Raw genomic sequence first — 26,834 nt, 5'->3', positions numbered from 1 at the left:
CCTGTTGTAGCTTCTCTGCCACAGACTCCTGGTGTGACCCTGGCATGTCACTTACTCTCTCTGGGGAAAGGAGGATGAAGATCATTGCTTTGTCCCATTGTTTGTCTGGCTAGACTGAAAGCTCTTCAGGACAGGGCCTGGCTCTTGCTACGTGTTTGGACAGTTCCCGTCACAAACTGGAATACAGATGATACAATTCTGAACTCAGCAGCAACAGCGGCAACCTAATCTACCCTCACAGTGGTTTTCTGTCTAATTTAATTGCTCTGTCTGTAGGCATTTTTAGGGCAGTATCTTTGTGCCACTGACTTCATCTGAGTAACTCTATCATTACGTGGGGGAGGGATAGCTCAGTTCTTTGAGCATTAGCCTGATAGACTTCCAGTTCTGAGTTCAGTCCTTGAGGGGCCATTTCAGAAGCTGTGGCAAAAATCTGTCTGGGGGTTGGTCCTGCTATGAACAGGGGGTTGGACTAGATCACCTCCTGGCATCACTTCTAACCCTGATACTCTATGAATCTATCCTGGTGTCTATGAGATCAGAACCTGGTTCTAAGTCCTGCTTAAAAATCTTCCTTAGTCATTCTCCTTCCTTGACTGAGTTTACACAATAATTGATCAGTGAAAGGAAAGCTCCAGGGATTCATTCCAGTCTCAGGTACTACAGCTGGCTTACTGACCAGTAGGCATTAGGAGAAATCATTAGATCAGAGTTTAAATAATATTATTGAGCAGTTATATTTTTGGAGCACAGGGCAAGCATTCCTGGACCATTGTTACCTCCATTTTGCAGATGGAGAAACTGAGGCACGCAGCAGTAATGTGATGTAGCACAGAAAGGCTGGGATTTAGTCTCAGTTCTTGGTGGAGGTGGAGCTCCAGAGCTGAATTTTGCAGCAGATCCATGCTGTTACCTAGCTCCTCTGTGATGGCCAAGTTACAGCGCGTGTGCGTGCGTGTGTGCGTGTGTGTAAGAATCAGTTACTGCAGCTGGCCATTCCCCCCAGGCCAGCAAGGTGGGAAAGCAAGGGAACACTGAGATTCTCCTCCTGAGGCTAGGTCTGTAGTAGCCCACCGTAGTGCCCTGTATCCCAGTGTCTCTGGGCCAATATTTCTCTGGCAAGCTGGGTGCCCCCTGGCAGTTTTTGCATGGTACGCACCGCTGACCCATTCTCCCTTACTTGTCCTTGTTGTAGCTGGTCTGGAAGCTGCCACTGAGTGAGTTCAGTGGGCAGAACACAGGGGCCTGCCCGTGGTACACACCGTGCATAAGGCATGTGCAGCTGCGGGTGCCCGACCCCTTGTTGGTCACAGAGTCAGTGAGTGGACATGCGCCATCCGAGTGACCTTGTCCTCGTCCTTGGATGCAGCAGCCAGACTCTGCCTGCCTTGTGCTCTCCACAGAATCAGCCAGCCTCTGGCTGCAGAACAGGGCTTGTGCCACCCACAGGTCAAGAGGTGCCAGCAAAGGTGGCGTCCGTCATTGCTTTTTCTTTTCTCTTCTGCGCCCTGTTTTCTAGCCCTCTGCTGCAAGGATCAGCTGCTGGGTGAGCACAGAGGGGCCAAAGCCCAGCACAGCACCTCTGTGCATTTAATGAACAGAGGGAAGTGAGGCCAGATGGGCTCCGGGTCCAGCACCAGTGATAAACTGCAGAGCTATCAAAGGAGAGAAACGTTTCTTGTAGTAGCGATTCATCAACTCTGGCTGGGTGATAGCCACTCTGGAGCTGTTAAAGTGTGGATCCTGGGGGCAGGGGTTGATGCTACAGGAGCCAGACTTTGATTTTGCCCTGTCCTAAGAAAAAAAGTCTTCCATTTCCTTTAGCTTCCAAACTAGGATTTTCAGGCCTGTGAAAGACACTCTATGGCAGTAGTTCTCACAGCCTGTCTGCTGCTTGTTCAGGGAAAGCCCCTGGCAGGCTGGTCCGGTTTGTTTACCTGCTGTGTCCGCAGGTTCGGCTGATCAGGGCTCCCACTGGTCGTGGTTTGCTGCTCCAGGCCAATGGGGGCTGTGGGAAGTGGCACGGGCTGAGGGATGTGCTGGCCGCCCTTGTGTGTGTGTGTGTGTGTGAGTCTCACCTTCTTGGGGTTTTGCCTGGCTGAGCTGGGATCTCTCACCCCACAACAGGTCACCCCATTTTCCCCTTCCACTGTGTTTTCTGGGAAGTGACCCAATAACCTTCTACCTGCCATTCTCTATATATCTCACCCATCCTGCCTTCCTCAGGGGAGAAAAACAGTCAGTCAGGGTGTATCACCAGGGTCTCCCAGAAGTCAATGTCTGGCCCACTCCCCATTCTATGGCAGACAGCTGCCCCCTCAACTCAAGCCATAGCAGGAAAGTAGAGGCACTGATTGGTTTTCAGCTAGTTTGATGTGAAATGTACTTTTTGGGGGCGGTTTACTACTTGCCCAGCCACATTGTTAATTTCTGTGTAACCCCTTTGGGGTTTAGAGAGCATGGCCCCTTTAAATCTTTCTCCCAGGGCAGAGGGGAAAAGTAAGAAAAAAGGAGGGAAACTCCAGGGGGGCAGTGCTGGAGCTCCAGGAAGAGGGGGCGGTTGGCAGGCCCTGGAGAAGTGAAGCAGGGAGAACCTGCCTGAGGCCGGAGCAGGACAGATCCGATCAGGGACAGCCCAGGACAGGAGCCAAGAGGAGCCCCGTGCCGGGGGGAATTGCCTGAGAAGGACAGGCCGGAGCTGGGCTGCCCAGAGCTCGTGGGGCTGGGAGTACTGGGGCTGGTGACTCTGCATTGGGAACAAGAAGGGAGGCTGTAGCTAGTTAAGTGGGGAGGGGGTCGCTCCGTGGGCTTTGCAGCGAGCGACAGAAGAGGGCACTGGAGGGGTTTGTTGGGGAAAAGTTTCACTGGCACCGAAGATGACCAGGAGCCTCCAAGACTCACCACTGGACTGGAACTTTGCTCAGGACTCCTGAACTCTGTGTGCAGACACACTGCTCAGTGTCTGCCCCTCCAGACTGTGCATCCACAGGGCCTGTGGGGCCAGTTCTACTGTCCCCCCTATATTTCCCCTTGTTGTTTTTCTCCTCTCATCCCTCTGTAAATAAATATCTCCTTTTCTTATATCCATTGTACTTTTCCGGTGGGTGGGTGTGTTCACTCTGGGGGGTTTGGAACAGGTGCCCCTGGGGTGGAAGGGATTTCTCCTGCTGCATTCCTACGCGTGCCTTCTCTTGGCCAGAGCTGCCTGCAGAGCAGACTCCATCTTGGCCACGAGGGCACTAAAGTTACATCTGTTAGTCTCTCTGTTCTCAGGCTATGTGCAGCTACCTCCCTGCCAGCTGCCGAGTGCTTTTTTAAGGCTCTTACAAGGTTATAAATAATAGAACTGCAAGGCACAAGCCATAGTCATTTTTAACAAACTCTATTCACCTGCAGTTGTAGAGACCTGTTTCCAAGCTTCCTTCCTGAGTGATGCTAGAAGAGCAATAGCTAAATGGCGGCCCTTACGGTAGCTCAAATGCAAGAGAGAATACAAGCCCAAGTATTACACAGGTCGCGTTGGAGTGCTGCACATGCTCTGTGTTTCCTACATGTTGCATACATCTTCTATGTGCTTGACGTGTTTTTTGCATGTGTTACATGTTGCATCTTGCAAGGATCATTGTGTTTGGCTTGCCGGGCTGTGGACTGACTGAGGCAACCAGGTCTAGTGGATCTTTCAGGCCATGCCAACGAAGCCAGGAAAAGCAGATGTTGAAGCTGGCAGAGTTGACAGAACAGTGAGCCTTACTGTGTGATCACTGCCGCCTCCTGGTACCTGACTGGTGAGCATCACCCAGCAGGAGCAATGGTGACCTAGGCCTGATTCAAAGCCCATTGAAATTTGCTTCTGTCTATTGAGTTCAGTGAGCTTTGGATAGATCCTGTGGGCACCATTTGTCTCAGCATCACCTTATTTTAATAGGCTTTAATTAGAGTATCAGCCATGGAACTCCTCAAGTGCAAAAGCTAGATGCCACCAGCAGGCCTGTGTATCCCAGTAGGCAGTGGGGCTGACCCGGCTGCTGCTCTGCTCAGGGGGAGTTTTGTTACTGGTTTCAAGGGGGGCAGGATCAGGGCATCGATTTGGACAAAGTTCCGCTCGCTGTAAACCCTCCTCTCCTTTCCTTTGGTATGAATATTGGTTGTTGACAGAATAACATTGTTTTACCTGTGGGTTACTGAGACGCAGCTGCCTACTGGAGATAACAAAGTCATTGGCAAAGGGAATGGAGAAGTTACACTGGCAAATTTAGAGCCCATCTAATAGTACACTGAGGAAAGAACTTGAAACATCCAAGGGTCCAGGATCCTTTTGCTCTGGCAGATCCTGAATTCAGAGCGGCTGCATGTTTTGAAAGACATTCTTCTGCCTAGGTAAAGTTCACCCCTGGGCAGAGCCGGACATGCCACCTAAGTCCCACTTATGACTTAAATGTGATATAGGTCTTGTGTTGGCTTTACACAGAGGGGTGACGTTCATCCACTCTATTCCCAGAAGCAGAGGAGTATCTTTCTCAGGCTTGTGTCTGAAGAAATGTTTTTTAATCCCGGAAAGCTTGTGCCCAAATAAATCTGTTAATCTTTAAGGTGCCACCAGACTTCTTGTTGTTCTTGTGGATACAGACTAACACGGCTGCCCCCCTGATACTATCTTTTCCAGGGTTGATCCTGGAAATATTACTGGGTGTAGTACACCTCTACCCCATTATAATGCCATCCAATATAACATGAATTCGGACATAACGCAGTAAAACAGTGCTCCGGGGGGGCGGGGCTTTGCACTCCGGTGGATCAAAGCAAGTTCGATATAACGCGGTTTCACCTATAACACGGTAAGATTTTTTGGCTCCCAAGGACAGTGTTATATCGAGGTAGAGGTGTACTTTGAATGCTCTTATTAACATCACAGTAAGGAATACTTCAGTATTTGCAGCCTTGGGCCCTTTGCTTGCATAGCATAGGCTGCCAATTAATTAGAAGCACTTTACAAATATTCAGTGGTCTTAAAGATAATTGGTTTAAGGAGCAAACTTTCCTTTGCAATGGTTCATAACAGAGAAGTTTTGCAAAACCCCAGCTTTTTTTATTTTTTTTTTAAGTCTCACCGTCTTTGTAAACCCCAAACTCTAGCAGGGTTCCCCCCAGGCTAGATCATTAGTATTGATTATGGCATCGGGTTTATCCTGTCCTTTCCTGGTAAGTGCACAGTTACAAGAAATTGCACAGCTGCCCGTGGCTGGCTGGAAATCAAGGGGAAATTGACTTATCCCCGGAGGATCGGCTGCAGAGATGGGCTCAGGTCACAGGTCAGTTCAGGTAGGTGTAGGAATCCAGTCTTTCCTGCCACTATATGCTGAGGGAATTTACACTCTGAGGCATCCAAGGCATCTCCCTGAGGTGGCTTTTTTTGGCAGAAATTGGAACAACCCATTTATGTATCACTGACTTCATTGTCTGCTGCTGAACTGGCAAACTTGCCGCACCTCCCAGCTGTTCTCACCTAGCCTGGGGTTGTGAGCAGGCCAGAGAAATTCAATATTCCACCCCAGTGACCTGCTTAATCCAGGCCAAGCTCTTGGACACACTGGAGTACACTCCATACCGATTGTTCTGCCCGCATCCATCTCCCCAGGACACCGTGCCAATCAGCTGCCAGTGGTTATCCTGGTTGCTTAATGTGACCATGGGCCCCCCTGAATCTCCACTACAAGCATCTTTTCCTCCTGCGGGAAGAAGAGAAGAGTGGTCATTGCTGGGGTGCCCAAGGGACCCAAACATGCCGCAGACTTTGCAAATTGCTACTCCAACATTACGGACAGGGTTAGCCACGTGCCCCCACTAAAATGCAGCCACCTCTGAGTGGCGAACGTGACAACTATTTACCACACAGCAAGGCTGAGAAACGATTTAAGATGGGAAGGGAGGAAGAATTCTGGACCTAGTTGAAACTAAAGGAGAAATAGAGGGAGGCAGAATGACCCAACCTAAAATTTGGCCAGGACATCAGAGTTAACACTCTGATATGGAAAGTTGTGTAGAACTTTTAGTGACTACATGTGGCCAGGACCTTGGTTTGATAGTTCATGCAAAGTAGGGTGACCAGATGTCCCAGATTTATAGGGACAGTCCTGATGTTTGTGGCTTTGTCTTATATAAGCACCTATTACTTCTCATCCCATCCTGATTTTTCACACTTGGTATCTGGTCACCCCAACCCAAAGACATCCATCACAGGAGAAAATATGGGTTAACTCCTCAAGCTAGTTTCAAGGAGATGTGAAAACCAGATGTTACCGCATCTTATCAGGAAACAGGACCTAGCATTGTATGGGCGAATTTATCTGTCCGGAACCAAACCGGATGCTGCGTCCCCTTTGAATCCCCTGCAGGAGCTACACGGAGTAAACCTCTATCCATACACCCATCCCCACTGCGGAACTTCCCAGAGCTCGTGGCTGTAAGGCCAGATGGTGAGCATCCGTTCTGATATCCTGGCCGATGCAGGCCAGGGGAGCTCACCCAGGAATTCCTGACAACAGCCCAATAACTTTTGGTTGCATTAGAAGGAAGGATAGCTCACTGGTTTGAGTATTGGCCTGCTAAACCCATGGTTATGAGTTCAGTTTTTGAGGGGGGCATTTAGAGATCTGGGGCAAAACTGTGTCAGGGATGGTACTTGGTCCTGCTGTGAAGGAAGGGGACTGGACTCAATGACCTTTCAAGGTCCCTTCCACTTCTATGATTTTATGACCGGACAGGGCTGCGCTGAAGGGCCAGGGTCAGCAGAGGGATCTGTCCAGATGGGAAGCAGGAGGGGCTCTGTGTAGGCAGTCTCGGCTGCCAGGATCAGGCTCCCCCCTGGCTGCAGCCACAAGGTGCAGTCACCCTCCTCTTCTGGACGGGCAGACACGGACTCTGAGTAGGGGGCTGCTGGCTGCACCCTGGGAGTACTGCTCTTTCCCTGCCAGACAGAGCCCCTTGCTGGCCCCAGCCCTCAGCACAGCCTCAGGGCACAGAGCCCCAGCCACATCCCCTGATGGATAGAGCCTGTGCAGGGGAAGCAGACGGGGCCATGCTGATGGGTCACACCATGCAGTGGGGCAGCACAAGGGCTGTGCATCTCTTCAATCCACTGTAAGCCCTGCTGGGTGGTGCGTAAGCCTCGTGCTGGCCTCTGCACAGGGTGACATGCCCCCTGCCCCCACTTCGGACTAGGAGTTGGTAAAGAGCTTTGACCCCCTTAGAGTTCACCCCCTAGCCAGGTGTCTAACAGGCAGCATGAGGGTGAGACCTTCCCACCGGGGCATATGGAAGGACACACTTGCACTAAAGCTTGTTTGGATAGAATGGAGCTGCACCTTCTTGCTCTCCAGCGCAGATCATATCGTCCGTCACCTTTTTCTGCAGCCTCGCATAGGCTTCCTGGCACAACGCGTGGTCAGTGAGTGGGATCTCAATCTGCAAGACGGGGAAACCAGGTAGTTACCAGGTGCCCATTGCCTAGCGGCGGCCCCTGCTGTACCTACGCAGGCTTGGAAGGATCAGATTTGTAGTGGTAAATGTCACTAAATCTCACACACCGTATCCTGTAGACACACAAACCTCACACACACAAACCAACGGAAAAATATTTCTGTCATGAGCAACTGAAATTGACACATCGCTCAAGTCAGAAAAATGCTGCTTGAGAACTTGTGAGCATTTGAGTCGAGGCTAAAATTTTGACATCTGATGGTTGCAGTGTGCATGGTAATGGTTTATAAAGCTTTAACTTTTTGAATGTCAGCCTCAACGGGCATGAAATAATTATCCGAGCCCCACCTTTGCTTGAACCTCCCAGGATTTCCCACACCTATGAATACTGAAATGGATAAATATTGGGGAAAAAAACATATAAATAAACATCGATATTATCCACTGAAATGATAAAGAAAATACAAATTGAGTTTGCAAGCACCTCCCCCACCTTCTCTTTCTAATATCCTGGAACTGACACAGCTACAGCTACAGAAGCCCAAACATCCTTTATTCTTTGTTATATGCACCCTTGGCAGGGGGTGGGAAGCAGGGATTGAACTGGAACATCTGGATCCCAAAGCAAAAGTGTCGATGGCTTGAGCCAAAGAAGCCTTCCCCCCCAGTCAATGCTGTAGCAGGTATCTTAATTGCTACGTGGCCGAGCCGCTGTCAGAGGCATCAGACCACCATAACAAGCCGGCGTGGGGCATACACCTGTAACCACATCAGTTAACCTATAAAAATCAGAGATGGAGAAGACCCAGCTCCTTGTGTACACTGACCCAGCTCCTTATGTACAGCTTCCTTGTCATGTCCTACTAGAAGAGGGCAGGAGTGGGCGTTCACACCGAATGCCATCACGCAAAGGGTCTAGTCCTGCCGTCAGATATGTGTCTGCAGTTCCCGTTCACACTCCGGTGTTTGACCACAGAGTCTGGCCCAAAGCACGATGGAACAGGGAGCTAGCTGGAAAAGCCGCCGGTGTTAGTAAATCCAGCAACGGAAGGGATGAACACAGCTTAGGTGCAAGAAGGGACATGAGGACACAGCAGCTCTCGCTAAGCAGAGGTGGTGGGATGAGGAAGTGGACGTGGGGCTCCTAGGTGCTAGGGGGGATGATTACAGGCTCTCCCAATATTTGCTAAAAGGTGTAATAAACTCTCTCTGAGCTGCTCTGGTCTCCACTGCATTGCTCCCTGCCCTCATCACCCCACCAGTGCCCCAGCCTCATCCATGCACTTGTCTGCTTCTCCCATACACCTCATTGCACCTTCTTCCATGCTGCTTTCCGAGAACTGATCTGCAAGGCCACCAACATGGCCTCCTTTCAGACCCACCCTTACCACGATGCCTACAAGCAACTGACCTGCTAACCATGGATCGGTTGAGGGTGGCTGTGTATTTGTGTATTTGTTCTCAAACACACACACAAATGCTACCTATTCTTGATTGTCTCCTGTGCTCTTCTTGACTTTGTAGGTTTTGTCTACACTGCGATCCCAAACGTGACTCCAGATCAGGTAGACAGACCCATGCTAGCTTTACCCATGCTAGCCTGGTGAAAAATATCAGCTGTAGGCTACAGCATGGGCTGTGTGAGCATGCCAGAAACCCTGGGAACATGCTCACACTGCTGCATTCAAACAGGAGTTATTGGTGGGATGTCCGAAGGCCTGTGTTATACAGGAGGTCTGAGTAAGTGATGACAGCGGTTCCTTCAGGCCTTGAAATCTAAAGGGTGATGGCACTCAGACCTCAGATTGCTGTGGAGACATGCCGTTAGCTCTTCAAGACAAGGACCACATGTTCCTGTGTATGTGGACAGCCCTTGACCACGTTGTGGGCACCACCATCATCCAAACAAATAATAATTATGCTCCATGGGCTAAACTGGCACCATGAGATCTGCCTGTAGGTCTCCCAGCACCTCCTGTTGGGGTTTGTCTGGGAAAAGGATGACTAGGATGAGCCATCTGGGCTGACCTGCAAACTAACATCATACTGAAGCAACAGGTGAGGCCCGGTGGGGCTCGAGTTAGTAGAATATACCATGTTCCCATCTGATGCAGCGTTGTAAAGGGAGAGAAAGCCAAGCCACTTGGATTCCATTAGCACAGCTGATATTACACATCTCTAGTCAGTGCTGAAGATTTGACCTGCTTCTCTTTTGGACTCTGCTGCTGGCAGCCTCATCCGCAATCGATGTTTTCATGAAGTGGTTGAGCAAAACGCTCATATTTGCTCATTGCTCAACACGTGTCTGTTGGTTTCTCCCAGGTCACCGGCCACGTGCAGTGAGTTTGGGGAAATGATGCTAGGCCGAGGGGTGGGTTTACTCACATTCAAGGCCTGGTGGCTGTTTGACTGCAGCGGTGTACACAACAGTCATGGAGTTTGGATCCACTCTGGCTTTAGACAGATTCATTTTTCTGCAGAGTTTTCCAGGCATGGCACCCGGCAAGGCTACCACGATTCCAGCAGCCCTTGCACTGCATCGACAGCGGCACTTCCTGCCATGTCCATGGTGCTGCTCGGCTCACAGCGCTGGACAAACCCAAACTCTCGCTCGGCTGCAGAGAAGGAGGCCAGCACCAGCCTCCTCATTTTACAGCTGCTGTAGCTGAGGCACATGAGGGGAAGTCACATGCCCGAAGTCACAGAGGAGGCCTGTGTCAGAGGCAGGACACTGGATCCCACCCCTATGCTCAGGGCCCTAGATCCTGGTATTCTCAGGTTAATAATTCTCACCTCCATCAAGGCTTCAGGGCGTTTTTGCAAGAATTCCTTCCCCCATCCGCTGACAATGACCATGGCATCTGAAAGCAAAATCAAGAAGAGTTTGCTCGCGAAGGGATACTCGGGTGTGGGAAGAAGATTCTGATATTAACCCCTGCTGAACATGGCAGTGAATCAGTCTCCGTGTTAGCATCTTTCTAAGCCATTCCTTCACTAACCCAGAACTGGCCTGTGCCCAGGCAACTGTTAGCTCCCTCAAAGCAGATTTTGTATCCAACGTGCCTGGTTTGTTTTACAAGAGGAGTCCAGGCCAGGTGTATAAATCCCTTTCATGCAGCCTGCTGCATTGTTAATCCTTAAAAGTGCATCCTTCCACTTAGCTGCTCTGATATTGGCCTGAGGCACCGATCCTAGCTTGTAAGTCCCCTCGTCTGAAACTAGGTGCAGTGAGGATTCCAGGCAAAGGAGGTCTCGGGAGGGATGGCTGCCTGGGGAGAAGTGATGCTCACACACATGGCGAGCAGTTCTTGAGACAGTCTGTGTCTGACTGTCTCGGGAAGAGGAGATGCCTTTTGGAACAGTCCTCTGTCCGCTTTGCCTAAAGGCAACGGGATAAAGGATACAGCAGCCAGGAGAACCAGAGAGAAAGGAAAAACTGGGGGTTGGATCAAAGAATCGCTTGGGTCAGAGCTGGGCACCGCTAGGTCATTTAGTCCATCCTGATCCCAAGTGAAGCTTGTCCCTATCACATATTTGCCAGCACTTTGTCCAGTGAGTGACATGAAGGCCCATCCAAACCTCCCTTGGGGAGACAATGCCATTGTCCCATAACAAACGCCTCACAGCCTGGCTGGGTGTCGTGAAAATCTTCCTAGCTTTTGGATCAGTTTTGCCCCATGGCCTCTCACTAATAGCCCCTTCAGGGACCATAAGCACTTCCTCTCCACCCTCCTTGGGGTCTCTGTCTTGCACATATCTTTTGGTTACCACCTGAGTCTGTGTTTAGCCTGGCTGTTGGGCTTTATGGCCTGCTTGCAGTGGGAGCTGCCAACCGATTGGCTCCTCTGCAAGGTCAGTTCCTGAATCTCAAGAGCCGTAGCTGGTTTTTTGTTGCCCGTTCCGGAGCTGGCCAAGAGCTGTCCCTGGGTGGGCAAGGAGAAAGAGCCAACTCTTGCCTTTGTGGTGCGAGCCATCAGGAAAGCAAATCGGCATCACGAAATCGTTCAGCACCGCCTGCTCAGACAGCTCCACCAGGCCTATGTCGTACTGCAAGGTGGCCGCCCTGTAGGAGGGGTGGATGATGACGTTCTTCGGCTGCAGCTGCTGCTCCGTGTCGTCTTGCTTTAAAGTCCGGTGTTTCCCTGTGAAGGAAGGAGGGCCAGGGAGAGGTGACTACGTGCAGTTATGGGAGGCCAACACCCTGCCTTCCCAAAGAGGAATGAATTCCCATTAAAGTCGTTCGGGGGCTTGGAGAAGCAAATAGCTCAGAGCAGGACACATTTTAGCAGATTTATGCCTGGCAGACATAACTTATCGTCATGGCACCACTAGGCAGCGAACCCCACTCAGCAGGCGGGGGCAGAGAGGAGCCACAAAGAACATCAGAGACTGGATAGTGAAGAGTTTCTGGAGGAAGTGGTGAGCCAGTGTGTGAACCAAGGACACACACAGCAGTCGCACAGGGGAATGGCATAGAGGGTGCTGGCGTGAGTCCACTTTGCCTTTAATTACCCAGGCCATGGGATCGTGGGAGATGGCCATGACCTGTCAATGCCCCATCGCCACCCCTTGGGCCAGTGTGCAGTGCGGACTGCTGGTCACTCACCCAGGATTATTCTGAATGAGGAAGGGCTGAGAACATCCGAGCTGCGGAAAACTGGGTTCTCTGGTTCCAGTTCCTGATGGAGGCAGTGAGCAGCAGTGACAATCCATTTGGTTCCTAGAACACAACAGAGTCAGCACATCTGTCCAGTCCAGCCCAGTCCCCACCCATGGGATAGCCCACAACACCCGTCCAGCCCAGTCCCCACCCATGTGATAGCCCACAACACCCGTCCAGCCCAGTCCCCACCCATGGGATAGCCCACAACACCCGTCCAGCCCAGTCCCCACCCATGGGATAGCCCACAACACTCATCCAGCCCAGTCCCCACCCATGGGATAGCCCACAACACTCATCCAGCCCAGTCCCCACCCATGGGATAGCCCACAACACCCGCCCAGCCCAGTCCCCACCCATGGGATAGCTCACAACACCCGCCCAGCCCAGTCCCCACCCATGGGATAGCCCGCAACACTGACCTCCTCTCTAACAATAACCCTGCTTATAATGTACATGGCACCTTTTATCTAAGGCTCTGCAGGCACTTTACGCAGAACAGTTACATCTCTCAGCACCTCTGCTCCATGGGGTGCACCATGCTGAGAAAACATCAGATGCCCTCCAGGCCATCTGCTGCTTTCAAAAGGTTTCTTGATCCCCAGGGCTGGGCGGTTGTGGCGTCTGAACTCCTTCCACCGAGGTGGGGATGGTGGTGTGTGTGTATCATTAACACCTGTATGTGGGGTCTGCACTAGGGCCAGACACTGCCTACGCCCAAATGGGACCAAGAATCTGTGTGCTGGACTCTGGGTTGAACTGGGGCTCACATGGGAGGTAGGCCTTGTTCTGAATTTCACCCCATGCGCAGAGGGGCTGCTCCACAGTCCTGAGGCCGGGGGCTGAGCACAAGAGAGAGGCCACCAAAGCCCACTGACCCTAAGGGTGAAGGCCAAGACCATAACAGGGTTAAAAAAAGAACTAGATAAGTTCATGGAGGATAGGTCCATCAATGACTATTAGCCAGGATGGGCAGGGATGGTGTCCCTAGCCTCTGTTTGCCAGAAGATGGGAATGAGTGACAGGGGATGGATCACTTGGTGATTCCCTGTTCTGTTCATTCCCTTTGGGGCACCTGACTCTGGCCACTGTCAGTAGACAGGACACTGGGCTAGATGGACCTTTGGTCTGACTCATTATGGCCCTTCTTATGTTCTTAAATCTCCTTGATAGCCCATCCTCCAGCAGTGCGTGTGATCAGACACCAGGGGCGTGGCTCACTTAACCGTCACTGGTGGGTTCCTGTCTTGTGTGTGGCCTCCAAACCATCCCCCTTTCTGACCCAGGGCAGCACGAGGGGGTGTCAGAGATGCCTTTTTGGAAAATTATCCCCTTTGCTGGCTGCCTGGTTGGAAGATAAAGGTCTTGTTCCACCCACAGAAAAAAATTAGTCACCCACTGGCAGCCAGCTGCCCCTTCTCCCCACCAGTGCCTCTCGCCCGCTTGCTGCCTCACCGGTCAGCGCCTCCCCCTCCCTCCTAGCACCTACCGCCTGCCACGATCAGCTGTTTCGTGGCATGCTGGAGGCTTTGGGAGGGAGGGGGAGGAGTGGGGATGGGGCACATTGGAAGGAGGGGGCAGAACTGGGCAGGAAAGAGGCAGGGCAGGAAAAGATGGTGTTATGGGGTGGGGGCAGGGCCTGGGGTGGAGCGGGGTTGAGCATGGCCCGGAGGAAGCTGGCGCTTATGTCGTGTCTGAAGAGATGAGGGGAGAACCTTGGTCTCTGATCTGAATTTCCTTCTCTCAGTAAAACAAACTCTGCTCCCCTTTGCACTTAGTGATGGCTTCATAGCCCTCCGTGGTCACTGAGCATCCAGTGTCTAACTCATGGCTTTGCAATGCACTCCGTGGTCTCTGGGAAGCATTGTGTCAAACCAGATTTGATTCCACATTGTGCCATACGAATCGCCAGTCAAGCCGGGCTTGCTCATTTTCCCACTAATTCTTCAGGCTGTTGAATCAGAGCATTAGCTTTCCAGTCATCAACTCAGATTATGCCGAGTACCAAAGAGATTCTTACCTAGCAGAGAGCCTCCGCAGAAGGGCCGTCCTCCCCTATGTAGCATGGCGATCCATGGAGATATTCCTCGCTGGGCATAGCGTCCACTGGAAATCCGGGCCAGCCAACTCCTGGAAAACTTTGGCTTCCCACACACTGAAACCGCAAGGAATAAGGTGAGACACAAGAGAGACACACACGAAACCCACCTGAGACGCCAAGTTTTCTAGTGTAGATGGAACAAATCCCCAGATCAGTTGTTTACTCCAGTTTTATTGAGAATTTGAGTAAAACTGAAGCGAAGATTGAGTCAGGACCTCTGGGTTTGGCCTAGTCAGAAGTTACTACAAGACATCACAAGAAATCATCTCCTGTTGAATTCTAAACAGTTCCCAAGAGCCCTTTCCCCTCAGTTCACCTCCCCCCCATATGATGTCATTTCTCTAAATATATCCAGCGTAAGTGTGATGGAGTTACTTGAGAGTTACTGGATTATCATGGAGCAAAATACCGTCCCTTTAGCATCGCTGAGACCCAACCAATGGGGATCCCAGGCCTCCAGAGGCTCATGGAGCAACTCACTTTGCAGCCTATATTCTGTAGATTTTGTTTTTCTTTAAATATAGAGCTGCACTTTGGGACAAGTCCCGAGTCCCTTGGCTCAGTTCTTATGCAGGCAAGTTGCCAAGGCAGCCGACGACAGTAGGCGGGAAGAGTTCCATGCTGGGCCGGCGCAACCCTTAGGCGACCTGGGCGGTTGCCTAGGGCACTGACATTTGGGGGATGGAGGGCGGCGACCACAGCGGCCGAACATCCAACTGCAGTGGTTGTCGGTGGTGTTTCAGGGAAGGGACCTTCCGCTGCCTCTGTCGGGGATGCCATTTTGGGGGCGGGACCTTCCGCCGCCTAGGGCGCCAAAAAGTCTGCAGGCGCTCCTGGTTCCAGAGGTGGCCAAGTGACTTAGAAGCACAAATAACACTGAAAGTCAATGGGACTGATGCTCGTAAATCATGGAAAGTTTGTCTTACATGACGCTGTAAACCAGGGTCTTCATAGCTCTATCATAGAGCTGTGACTCAGGTCTGCAGCTGGTCATGCTGCAGTGCAGATGCAGGCCGAGCTGCAGACCCGAGTTAGAAGGTCAGCATGGTGCAGTATAGACACGTTAGCGCGGCTGGGAGACCCAGGTCCAGTGATAGTAAACCCAGTCTTGGAAACACCAAGTCCACAAACCCAGGTCCCAGAGACCCTGGACAAGTTCATGGAGGATAGGCCCATTGATGGCTGTTGGGATGTGCAGAGATGGTGTCCCTAGGCTCTGTTTTCCAGAAGCTGGGAATGGGCGACAAGGGATGGATCACTTGGTGATTCCCTGTTCTGTTCATTCCCTCTGAGGCATCTGGCATTGGCCACTGTTGGAAGACAGGACACTGGGCTAGATGGACCATTGGTCTGACCCAGCATGGCCGCTCTTATATTTTTATAGCCTAGCACATGCAGTGTTGCACTGATCATAAATCCAGTATGTGCATGGGCCATGGTGTCCCATGGTTTGACTCTGAAGCATGTAGGTTACTCTTTCTAAAGGAAGGCACTATTCACTGGGGATGATGGGATGGGAATCAAAGGCCTGGCACTTTGCGGGGCTGAACTGCACTCAAAGAATTAGCCATGCTGGAAGATGGACCAGCACTCAAGAGTGAGGACTGGGGTGGTGGATTGGCACGGCACATGCCAGCAGCTGGGGATGGGTTGGCATGGCATGAAAAGCTGTCAAACCACTTGGAACCTTGAAAGCAACCTTCTAGTTAGCCCCTGTCCCTCTCTCGCCTTTATTAGAAGGATGTTTGCATGGAGGTATTTGCTTGTTTCCTATGAGTTCCTCTGCTCCTTCCTCTCTGCCTGAAGACATGTCACAGATGCAGAGGAATGCGTTCCCCAATCTGCAGCCTTCAGCAAGGAAAGGACACTTAGTCATTAGTAGGTTAAATCCCACTGATGCACACAGGGCTAAAGTGATTGTGGATCAGGAAGGAACTCCCCACCCAAGGGCACTCTGGTAGGACCCTGGAGTGATGTTTCACTTCCCTTTGGGAGCAGGGATTGTCTGCTGGGGTCAAATAGGTGTATCCACAAATGGCTAGTTCCCCGTGGCCACAGGGGCTGGGCGTTGGTGAGCCTCACCCGTCCCATTATTCCCCCTGCCTTGATGCATTATTTTTGTGATTGGATTAAGAAGAGGATAAAGCTAGTGGTGCCAGGGCATTGGGAGGGGATGCACATAAAGAAGAAGCCCCAAGGTTGTGGAAAGGGAGGAGCACACCAGGGTGAATGCAGGGTGCAGTCCCATGAACTTCTCCCGGTTAGAACAGTGGATTGCCAGCTAACATGCTTTGTATATACCAGGGCTTTATTTCCTTCCCGGTCAGAATGATACAGACTGTCCATACACAGCGTTCGACAACTGACAGAATAGAGTACAAAAAATATAATATCTTCTACCTACGCGGCATAGTTGGGAGTACAGGCCGTAGCATGTGTGTACAATAGACACGTTCCTTTGGTCTCTGGAGGATCTCGTTCCTCCTGCAGCAATACGCACTGCTTAAATGATTGTGGGTCAAAGCCTGAAGGTCTAGCTCAGTGTTTGCTCACCCCACACCCAGGTAAAACTCCCAAGGTCTGAGTAAAACCAAGCCAGAACAGTAAGGTTCGGCCCAACAGAAGCTACATGCATGTATCCATCGGAGAGCAGCTACCCTTCCATGTTTTACTAACCGGCATCGCTGTGGGAGTGTACGTGGGGGTTCACAAGCACACAGAGGAGACCGACCCTCATGAGAGAGACAGTTTAAACACCTAATGAGCTAGACATGCATGGAGTGGGTTTTTTTGATCTGTAAGCGTCGCTTTCGCTGAAATGGTAAATAAACGATACTTTGCTTTAAGGAGACATCTGGCCAGTGGCTACCACCGTCCTGGCCCATAGCAGGAGCTGAACATAATGGGAGTGTATCCCAGACCCACTCTGAGAGAGGGAGAATCGCCTGACTCCACCCTATGCCAGCTGACGACTTGAGGCCCGAGGTTCAGGATGGGGAAGGCGCTCAGAGAGACCAGGATGGGTCAGCAGTGCCATTTGCCCAGTAGCTGTGACATGTACCACACCCAGAAATGAGGCTCCAGTGAGCCTGGGGTTGACTTCTGCCGAAATCTGTGTCAGTTTATGGAGTCATGCTGAAGCCATCCAAACTCAGGAGTTTTATGTGGCCTCAATGTGCAATCAAGGGAAACACAGGAGGTTTGATTCAGTTTGGCTTTGGGAACCCTCCAACGCAAAGCAGAATTCAAATGGGGCATACCCTACTGGAAATGAAGTGCAAGGAAAGGATTGCAAATGCCTGCCAAGCCGCACAGTTCTGGAAGAGAAGGAAGAATATATTGCAGTGTGTGTGTAGTGTGGATGCAAGCCCCACAAATTTGCCTGGCTTTATTCTGCTTTATCCTCTGCCCGTCTCGCTCTCGGAACAAGCTGAGTTTGCCAGCAAGAGGGATTTGTCCTCTCACCAGCCATTGATGGTGTTAAGCTCCAACACATGTGCTGCAAGTCACAGCAGGACATGCTCAGCGGGGACAATGCGGCCCATGTAACTCTAGAGCAGGGGAAGGGTCATGCATAGTAAGTGCCATGAAATGCACCCAGAGTTTCCCCATCTGGGATAAAGCTCAGACCCTTGCTTGGCAGTCTGCGCTTTGTAGGGGGAAGAAGGAAAAGCCTGGGCATACTACAGTACAGAGGTCTCTCAATGGCTGCACCTCCCTGTGTTGTGCTTATAGGCTTCTCATGGCACAGGTGGAATGGTAAGAGTATCCTTATCATCGCTGAAGAACTGATGCTATTCTAGGAAAGGGAGCCTCCCAGCCCCCAGCCTAGGGCACAATGGAAGGGCGCGGGATGGGTTAAAGTTTAGCACGTGCGCAGTCTCAGCACGGAGAAGACGGAGGCGGGAACAGCTGGGAAAGCATGCACCGGGACTTTCTTGCTAATCACTGGGCTTGATTTGGAGCTGATGGTGAACATCAGTCCAGGGGTTTCTGAAGTCAGTGGAGTGACTCTGGATTTACACCAGTGTAAACGATATCAGGACCTGGCCTCAGAGGTAGGGTGACCAGATCACTACACTAAAATATCAGGACACATTGGGGTGCCATCTGCCACACCCACAGTGCACTCCCACTCACTCCAGGCTCCGCCCTCACTCTGCCCCAGGTCCTGCCCCCCCCACCGCACCCTTCCTCATCCCCTGGCCTGCTGCTGGCTTGTTGCATCCCTCCTCAGTCCCCCACCCACCGCTCGCCTCCCCCCCCGCTCGCTCGCCCGCCCACCGCTCCCCTCTTCACCCCCCCACTCAGCACTCACCCCTTCGGCGCCAACTTCCCCTCTGCCAGGTGAGTGCTTGCCCACCCTCTGCCTCTTCCTGCCCCTGCACCGCCCTCGCCCCGCCCCCATTTCACCCCCTTCCCCCAAGTCCCTCCCCCGCCCTGCCTCTTCTCCACCTCCTCCCCTGAGCGTGCTGCATCTCCACTTCTTCCCCCTCCCTCCTGGAAAGCGCTAAGTGCTGCCAAACAGCTGGAGAGGGGGAGGAGCAGGGACCCGGAGCGCTGGGCGAGGGGGAGAAGGAGGTGAGGACGGGGGAGCTTGGCTGCAATTTTTCCCTGTGGGTGCTCCAGCCCTGGAGCACCCAAAGGGTCAGAGCCTTCCTCCTGCTCACCTCCTTACCTGAATATCGGGACAAGTGGCGTCCCGATCGTACTTTGATCGGGACACGGGACAAAGGGTTAAATATCGGGACAGTCCCAATTTTATCGGGACATCTGGTCACTCTACTCTGAGGACAGAGCTGGGATATCTTGTTTCACTCTGAATTCTGGTCAGTGACCCCCCTGCCCCCAAATGCATGTCAGTTAAGGGCCTGATTCCAGATTCTGGTGCCTTGACCTAGCCAGTTCTAGCCAGAAGTCCTGGTGGAACCATGGCCTTTATTCTGGCCTGATATTAGGACACCGCTGACTGCCTGGTGCTGAAGGGAGCTCTCAGCAGGAGTTTGGTTTGAAGATAAAGCAGGATAAAGAGATAAGCAAGAATCCCCTCCCCTGTTATCGCTACCAAGGAGGTGAGCTCTTTGTCTAGAATCAGGGTGAGGGGCTTTGTGGGCCCTGTGTCACTACAGCTGGGTTTTCCTGCCTCTCCCCACCCCAGAGGAATTTCAGAAGTGGGTTAGTGCTGGTGGAATGTGCTGGCTTGACAGCCTGGATGCTGATGGCCTCTCTGCACAGCAGCAGGGCATGGCTTCCCCCGTGAGGGTACATCATCCCTGACCTGAAGGAACCATCCCCCGGCAAGTGTGAGAGTGCAAGTCAGTCTCCACAGCCCCACCCAGTCCTTGGCCCCTCTGCCGAGACGCCGGCACAGGGGCCAGGTAGCCGTGGTGGTATCTTCTGGGTGACGTGGCTGCGTGTCCTGCTAAGGAACCTGGCTGAGGCCCATCAGCTCATTTCCCATGAGGTGCCAAGCGGACGTTTCCTACGACAGTGCATGAAGGAACATGATGCCAAGCAAACCCCGTGAAATAAGGCTGGAGGGGACTGAGAGTTGCTGTTATTGGTTGCAGAAGACCAGAGTAGTGCCTGCTGGCTGGGGCGAGCTCATCTGTTCAGTTCAGGATCCAGGAATGTCCACCTGTGTGAGGATCCCATCTTCTCCTCTACCCAGTCCACGTAGTTAGACACTTTGGTGTACACTCCATACACTTGCTTGCTTCCGCACTCTTCTGGCCCACCCCACGAGACCAGGCCTTGGGCCACCCACCTCTGGGTCCTGGGGTCCTGAATGACGAAGGCTCCTCCACTGTCTCCCAGGCAGGTGTCCTTCCCCCCTTCATAATAGCCGGCACAGAACATGTTCTCAGTCACGCTGTAGTTGCCTGAGCGGGACTCGTAGCTGGTCTTGCATTCGGCATGCAGCACCACCGGCAGCTTGACGTACTGCAGGATGTCGGACAGCGTCCTCATACCTGAGCTGATGATCTCGTCCACGGTGATGTTGGGGTTGGAGATGCCCCAACCGGCCACCAGGCCCAAAGTGTTGGGGTGAGGCCCTTCCAGCTCGTGCTCAAACTGGGGCAGGCAGACTGGCATTACGTAGGCATCCATGGTCACCTTCTCCTTCAGCTTGACCAGGGCGATGTCATGGTTGTAGTTCTGGATGTCGAATCCCCCATGCAGGATGATCTCCTCCACCGTCCGGTTCACGGCATCCTTCTTGTTCCTCACGTCATGTAGGCCCAGGTAGACGGTGACGTGCTCCTTGGACACCGGGATGACGGTGTTGTCCCGGCGCTGGGAGCGGAGGACGTGAGCCGCCGTCAGCACCCAGGAGTCAGAGAGGAGGGCCCCACTGCCGAACCACTTGTCGTTGGGGACCCTGGACATGTCTTCCACCACGATCAGGGCCTGCCAAGGAAAGAAGCCGAGCTCTGCATTCCGCCCTCCAATGATGCGCTTGATTATCCCGGGCAGAGGGCGAACTGGCTGGCCACACACTGGTGAGAGAAAGGACAGGACAGTTAATCTAATAGGGGCGAGCACTTCACAGGAAACAGCAGAAAGACGATTCTCCAGTAGATTATGCCAGTGTGTATTGGTCTCTTAAGAACCAAATACTCATATTTCTGTGCCCAGGGGACAATCCTTGTTCTCGTGGACATTTGTGCTGGAAAAGACCCAACCCCAGCCGCCTCTGCAGGTTTGGTTCCTATAATATATGCACCAGGGTGACGAGCATGGCACCCCAATGCCATGTCCTGAATGGGCCCTCTCTGTTATGTCTGGTATATAAATTTTTCTACCTTGTTTGCATCCCTAAAGATAGTCACTCGCCCCATCATTTTGTACCCCCCTAGCTTGGTGGAAGGTGGAATTACTTGGGTTGGGATGGACCCTCTAGTGGAGTACCATGGTCCATTATGCTAGTGCTGTGACAGGGATGGTGATGATGGTGGTAGTGATAATAACCATAATTGCTTAGCAGTTCCAGAGCCTTATTCTGCTCCTGTTAATGTCAGTCAGGGCCTATATGGGCTTCTCCAGAGTCTGCTGAAGTCCCTGGGTCTGTCCATTGATTTCAGTGGGTTCTGGAGTAGGGCCAGGTTACTTCCATCACTCGGTCTGAGCAGCCCTGTAGACAGGGCATTGGAATGTGCCGCAGGAGACCTGGATTTTGGTCCTACCTCTACCACTGATCTCCTGGGTGACCTTGGGCAAGTCACTTTGTGCCTCAGTTTCATCTCCCCCTATTTTTCTGTCTTGTCTATTTAGACAGTGAATTGGTGGCAGAGCCGGAAAAAGAACCAGGTTCTCCTGACTCCTGCCCATGTCCTTGCCTCTAGGTCATCCTGCTTTCCCTTGGTGACCTCTGTCCTGCGCTGTCATTGATGTATTTAATTAAATGAACTATGCTTGCACTCTACTACCAACGCATAGCAGGGTTTCTGCTTGGATTTCTGACCACACAGGACAGACTCACACTGGAGGAAGGACATGCTGTAAGTAGGCAATGTGCCATATTATCAGCATCACTTAGGCGGAAAAGATAGGCCCATGGCATAATCTACCAGCAATGATGCATGTACGCTGCCTAGCATCATCCATCATTGCACCTTTGAAGCCCAGAATACCTTCACGGGGGCGGGGGAAGAGTTTGAACTCTCTCCATCCCCCTCCCAACACACACACTGAAACGAGGCTGCAAGGGTCCCACCGCCAGTGCACCTCGCCCAGAATTGGACAGTCTTCGGTTCTAGCCTAGGCTGGCAAATGAAACAGAACAAAAACAAGTTGCACCATCCCCACCCCGCCCTGGAGCTGGGATGGAAGGATTTGTGGAACTAGACCCCACCCCTGGTTTTCCATCATTGTGCCGTGCAAGTCAAGCTGGAATGCAATGCCTGTGTAGATTAAATCAAATTAATCCCAAGACCCATGGCTCAGTTAATGGGATGGACTCCTTTATACTCAGGATCCCGTATCCTTTCTTCTGCCCCACCATAGACCTTGTGACCATGTTCTGTGCCCTCAACAGACATCACTGGTCTTCTTGCAGCTCTCAAAGGAAAATCATTCAGTTTCCTTATGCATTTGATATATTACTGGGCCGATGCCAGAAGAACCTCAGAAACAGGGAGCTGAGCCCCAGCTCACTGGCACCAGTTTTGCACGGATGTAACTCAGCTGATTTTGTAGGAGTTAGGCTCTGATCCAGCAAAGCAGCTAAGCCTGTGTGTAACCTTACGTGCGTGAGGAATCCGTTGACATGAATCAGGCCTTGCTCCTGTGTTACTGAGAACAACACCAGGCCTCTGGTCTTTATCCGTGGACCATGTAGGTGGGTATCATCCCACTTATGCTAAGACCCCAAAATGCTAGGCCCGGGTTACATGTCTTCTGCAGTGTCCTAGATATGCAGGGCCGTCCCTTGTTTTTCAGTGACAAACCGGGTTGCAGTTTAAATGGCCATTCTAAAACTATGCTTTAATCGATGCTATTAACAAGACAGGTGCAAACTGATGCTAAATAAAGACCTGATCCAGCAAAATATATACAGAAATAAAAGAGGAGTAATAAATATTAACAACAGGAGGCCAAAGGTTTACTGGTCTGGTGGATGGGTGGGGGGAAATAATAGACATGATATATCTTGACTTAAATGAAACTATAGTGAGGCTTTTGACACAGTCCCACATGACATTCTCATAAGCGAACTAGGGAGCTGTGGTCTAGATGGATGCCCAAGTGGCTGGAAGACGGTGCTCAATGGTTCACCGTCAGACTGGGAGGACGTACCTAGTGGAGTCCCGCCAGGGACAGTCCTGCGTCTGGTACTGTTCAATATTTTCATTAGTGACTTGCATAGTGGAGTGGAGAGTGGGACTTTAAAATCTGCAGATGACACCAAGCTTGGGAGGGGTTGCAAGCACTTTGGAGGCCAGGATTAGAATTTAAAATGACCCTGACAAATTGGAGAACTGCTCTGAAACCAGCCAAATGACATTCAGTAAAGCAGAACGCTACGCTTAGGAAGGGAAACTCAAAGGCGCAACTACAAAACAGGGAATAACTGGCTAGATGATAGCACTGCTGAACAGGAGCTGGGGGCTATAGTGGATCACAAACTGACTGAGTCTACGATGGGATGCAGCTGCCAAAAAGGGTAATGTCATTCTGGGGTGTATTAACAGGAGTGTAATATATAGATACAGGAGGCAATTGTCCTGCTTTATGTGGCACTGGTGAGGCCTCAGTTAGAATCATAGAATATCAGGGTTGGAAGGGACCTCGGAAGGTCATCTAGTCCAATGCCCTGCCTGAAGCAGGGCCAATCCCCAGACAGATTTTTGCCCTAGATGGCCCCTCAAGAACTGAGCTTACAAGCCTGGGTTCAGTAAGCCAATAGTCAAATCATTGAGCTATCCCTCCCCTGCAGTACTAGGGCTAATTCTGGGCACCACCCTTTAGAAAAGATGTAGCTAAATTGGAGCAAGTCCAGAGGAGAGCAACAAATATGAGAAAGGGTTTGAAACCCTGACTTATGAGGGAAGGTTAAAAATACTGTGCCTGCTTAGTCTTAGTCCTTGTGGGGGGACCTGATCACAGTCTTTAAATATGTTAAGGGCTGTTATAAAGAGGATGGTGATCAATTGTTCTCCATGTCCACTGAAGGTAGGACAAGAAGTAATGGACTTCATCTGCAGCAAGGGAGATGTAGGTTGGATATTAGGAAAAGCTTTCTAACTCTAAGGGCTGGTAAGCTCTGGAACAGGCTTCTAAGAGAGGTTTTGGAATCCCCATCAGTGGAGGATTTAAAGAAGAAGTTGGCCAAACACCAGCTGGGGTTGGTGAAGGTTTACACGGTCCTGTCTCAGCACAGGGGGGTGGACCAACTGACCTCTTGAGGTCCCTTTCAGCTTCACACATCTGATTCTGCAGAAGCCTGACATTCTTGTGCAATTTTGACTCAGTCCATACTCATGCGACTCTCCCATCCAGTCAGTTCCTGCTCTCTGGGAGGCTAGGGGAACTGAACACCGACTCTCTCACCGTGCACCCCCTTTGTGGAAATGTTCTCGCTGCTGGCTCAGCTCCTTGTCCCAAGATCTGTTTGATACAAGGGTTCTTTAAGAAAACCCAGCTGATATGCGGTGGGTACACAGTGTTCTGGTGCATCCAGGACAGCTGTCTTCCCCTAATGACTCCATGAGCAGTGATTCCTCTCCAGCCCACCCCCACATTTCTGGCTACCAAACAGCCTTCCCCTTTGCCAGGCTGATGCAAGCAAATTGGTTTGGCTGCCAAGCGCTGCAGTGTAGGCTTTAAAAGTCTGATCCATAGCCCACTGTAATCAATAGGCCCCAAATTAGTCTCTCAAGAGCCCTAATAAGCTACTTCTATGCCTGTGAATTATCCTCTTAACTGTTTCTCCAATTCATTTCACTCCGCTGGGGAAGGAAAGGTGCCCACTAGAGGAAGACGGCTGGCAGTTCCGATTTCTAGCCAGGCATTCCAAGGGAGGCTGGCACGCTGGGGAACAGAGTGGAGAAGATAAAAGAAAGCAACAGGAGGACAGATCGCGGCGGTTCTGTTTGGTGCTTGGGAAAGTGGACCACGGAGCAAGCCAGGGACAGATTCAGACACTCACAGACTTCAGTGAGGGCAGCCAATAAGCAGCTAATTGGGTTGATTCATGGCTCACAGCCACATGCTCAATCCAGTGGACTGCTCTGCCTCTCCAGGAGAGGCCCCGGCGGTTAAGGAAGCACAATAATGCTTAGCTCCATAATACGGAGCAGGGACGTGATCATCTTCATTCCTCTGTGCTGCTGATTTTGTTACACCAGCATGACACTGTTCTGTCTGAAATCCAGCACTGGGGAGAGTCTGACTTGAACAGGTGAAAAAACCTCCTGGAAATGTGTGTGTGTACATGTGTGTACATGTACATGTAAGTGAGTGGGCATGTGTATGTCCGTGTGTGTGTGTGCACGTGTGTATGTGTGTATGCGTACATGTGTATGCGTACATGTGTGTGCATGCTTATGTGCGTGCACATGTACATTTGTGTATGTATTCACATGTGTATCTGTGTGTATGTGTGTGTGCATGTGTGTGTATCTGTGTGTATGTGTATGCCTGTACATGCACATGTGTATGTATGTGTGTGCATGCACATGTGTGTATGTACATGTACATGCATGTTTTTGTGTGTGTGTGTGCGTGCATGGAGGTGTATGGGAGTGTATGTGTATTTGCATATGTGTGCACATGCACAGGTGTGTATGTGCTGTGATAGACCCAAACCAGTGGGGTACAGGAGTCTGGTAGAGGGCAAATATATTGGTCACTGGATGAGTAGTTTTCTGTTCCCTGAGTGACCAGAGCAGGGGCTGCACTAGAGTAATCAGGAACCTGCTAGAATCAATTAAGGCAGATGGGCTAATTAGATCACCTGCAGCCAATCAAGGCAGGCTAATCAGGGCACCTGGGTTTAAAAAGGATCTCACTCCAGGGGAGGGGAAGAGCAAGAACTAGAGCAGAGGAAAGGAAGTGGTGTGCGTGCTGCTGGAGGATTGAGGAGTACAAGTGTTATCAGACACCAGGAGGAAGGTCCTGTGGTGAGGATAAAGAAGGTGTTTGGAGGAGGCCATGGGGAAGTTGCCCAGGGAGTTGTAGTGGTCATGCAGCTGTTACAAGAGGCACTATAGACAGCTGCGATCCACAGGGCCCTGGGCTGGAACCCGGAGTAGAAGGTGGGCCTGGGTTCCCCCCAAACCTCCCAACTCCTGATCAGACACAGGAGGAGTTGATCCAGACTGTGGGGAAGATCACTGAGGTGAGCAAATCTGCCAATAAATGCAGGACCCACCAAGGTAGAGGAGGAACTTTGTCACAGTGCATATGTGTACATGTATGTGTGTATAGGTGTACATGTGTTGTGATGGTGCAAGGCCAGATAGCTACAGTAAAGTAGTGAGGAACAGGTATGTTAGCCCCAGGCTAAACAAACCCCTGGTACCATGGTAACCAAATGGCAGTTGCTCCAGGTTAATCAAGACACCTGGGGCCAATTAAGATCCTTCAGAAGGCAGTGGAGATAGCTACATTGATTGGGACATCTGAAGCCAATCAAGGCCTGGCTGGAACTAGTTAAAAGCCTCCTACTTAGTCTGTGAGGTGTGCGTGTGAGGAGCTGGGAGCAAGAGGTGCAAGGAGCTGAGAGTGAGTAGACATATTGCTGGAGGACTGAGGAGTACAAGCATTATCAGACATCAGGAGGAAGGTCCGGTGGTGAGGATAAAGAAAGTGTTGGGAGGAAGCCATGGGGAAGTAGCTGTCATGCAGCTGTACCAGGAGGCACTCTAGACAGCTGCAGTCCACAGGGCCCTGGGCTGGAACCTGGAGTACAGGGTGGGCCTGGGTTCCCCCCAAACCTCCCAACTTCTGATCCGACACAGGAGGAGATGACCCAGACTGTGGGTTCCACCAGAGGGGAAGATCACTGAGGTGAGCAAATCTGCCAATAAGCGCAGGACTCACCAAGGTAGAGGAGGAACTTAGTCACAGTGTGTACAAATATGTATGTATGTG

At 51.4% G+C, this 26,834-nt stretch overlaps 1 protein-coding gene across 2 annotated transcripts in view; it reads right to left on the bottom strand.

Moving 5' to 3' along the window:
* Positions 1–5,138: 5,138 nt before the first annotated feature.
* Positions 5,139–26,834, bottom strand: part of MASP1 (mannan binding lectin serine peptidase 1) — a 70,825-nt gene continuing 49,129 nt past the window's right edge. Inside the window, exons 11-16 of one of the 2 annotated variants that reach the window (XM_030576174.1) lie at positions 14,157–14,291; positions 12,083–12,196; positions 11,433–11,618; positions 10,270–10,337; positions 7,362–7,461; positions 5,139–5,726 (exon numbers count right to left, since the gene is read on the bottom strand). In XM_030576174.1, the coding sequence (XP_030432034.1) occupies positions 5,536–5,726; positions 7,362–7,461; positions 10,270–10,337; positions 11,433–11,618; positions 12,083–12,196; positions 14,157–14,291 (794 nt within the window). In that variant the 3' untranslated portion in view covers positions 5,139–5,535. Of the gene's footprint in view, positions 5,727–7,361; positions 7,462–10,269; positions 10,338–11,432; positions 11,619–12,082; positions 12,197–14,156; positions 14,292–18,808; positions 20,738–26,834 lie in introns of those variants that run through there. The other variant, XM_030576172.1, reaches the window with a different exon arrangement.

The sequence above is a fragment of the Gopherus evgoodei genome, chromosome 9 (genome assembly GCF_007399415.2).
Source record: "Gopherus evgoodei ecotype Sinaloan lineage chromosome 9, rGopEvg1_v1.p, whole genome shotgun sequence".
Lineage (NCBI taxonomy): Eukaryota > Metazoa > Chordata > Testudines > Testudinidae > Gopherus > Gopherus evgoodei.
This window is presented reverse-complemented; position numbering and strand designations above follow the sequence as displayed.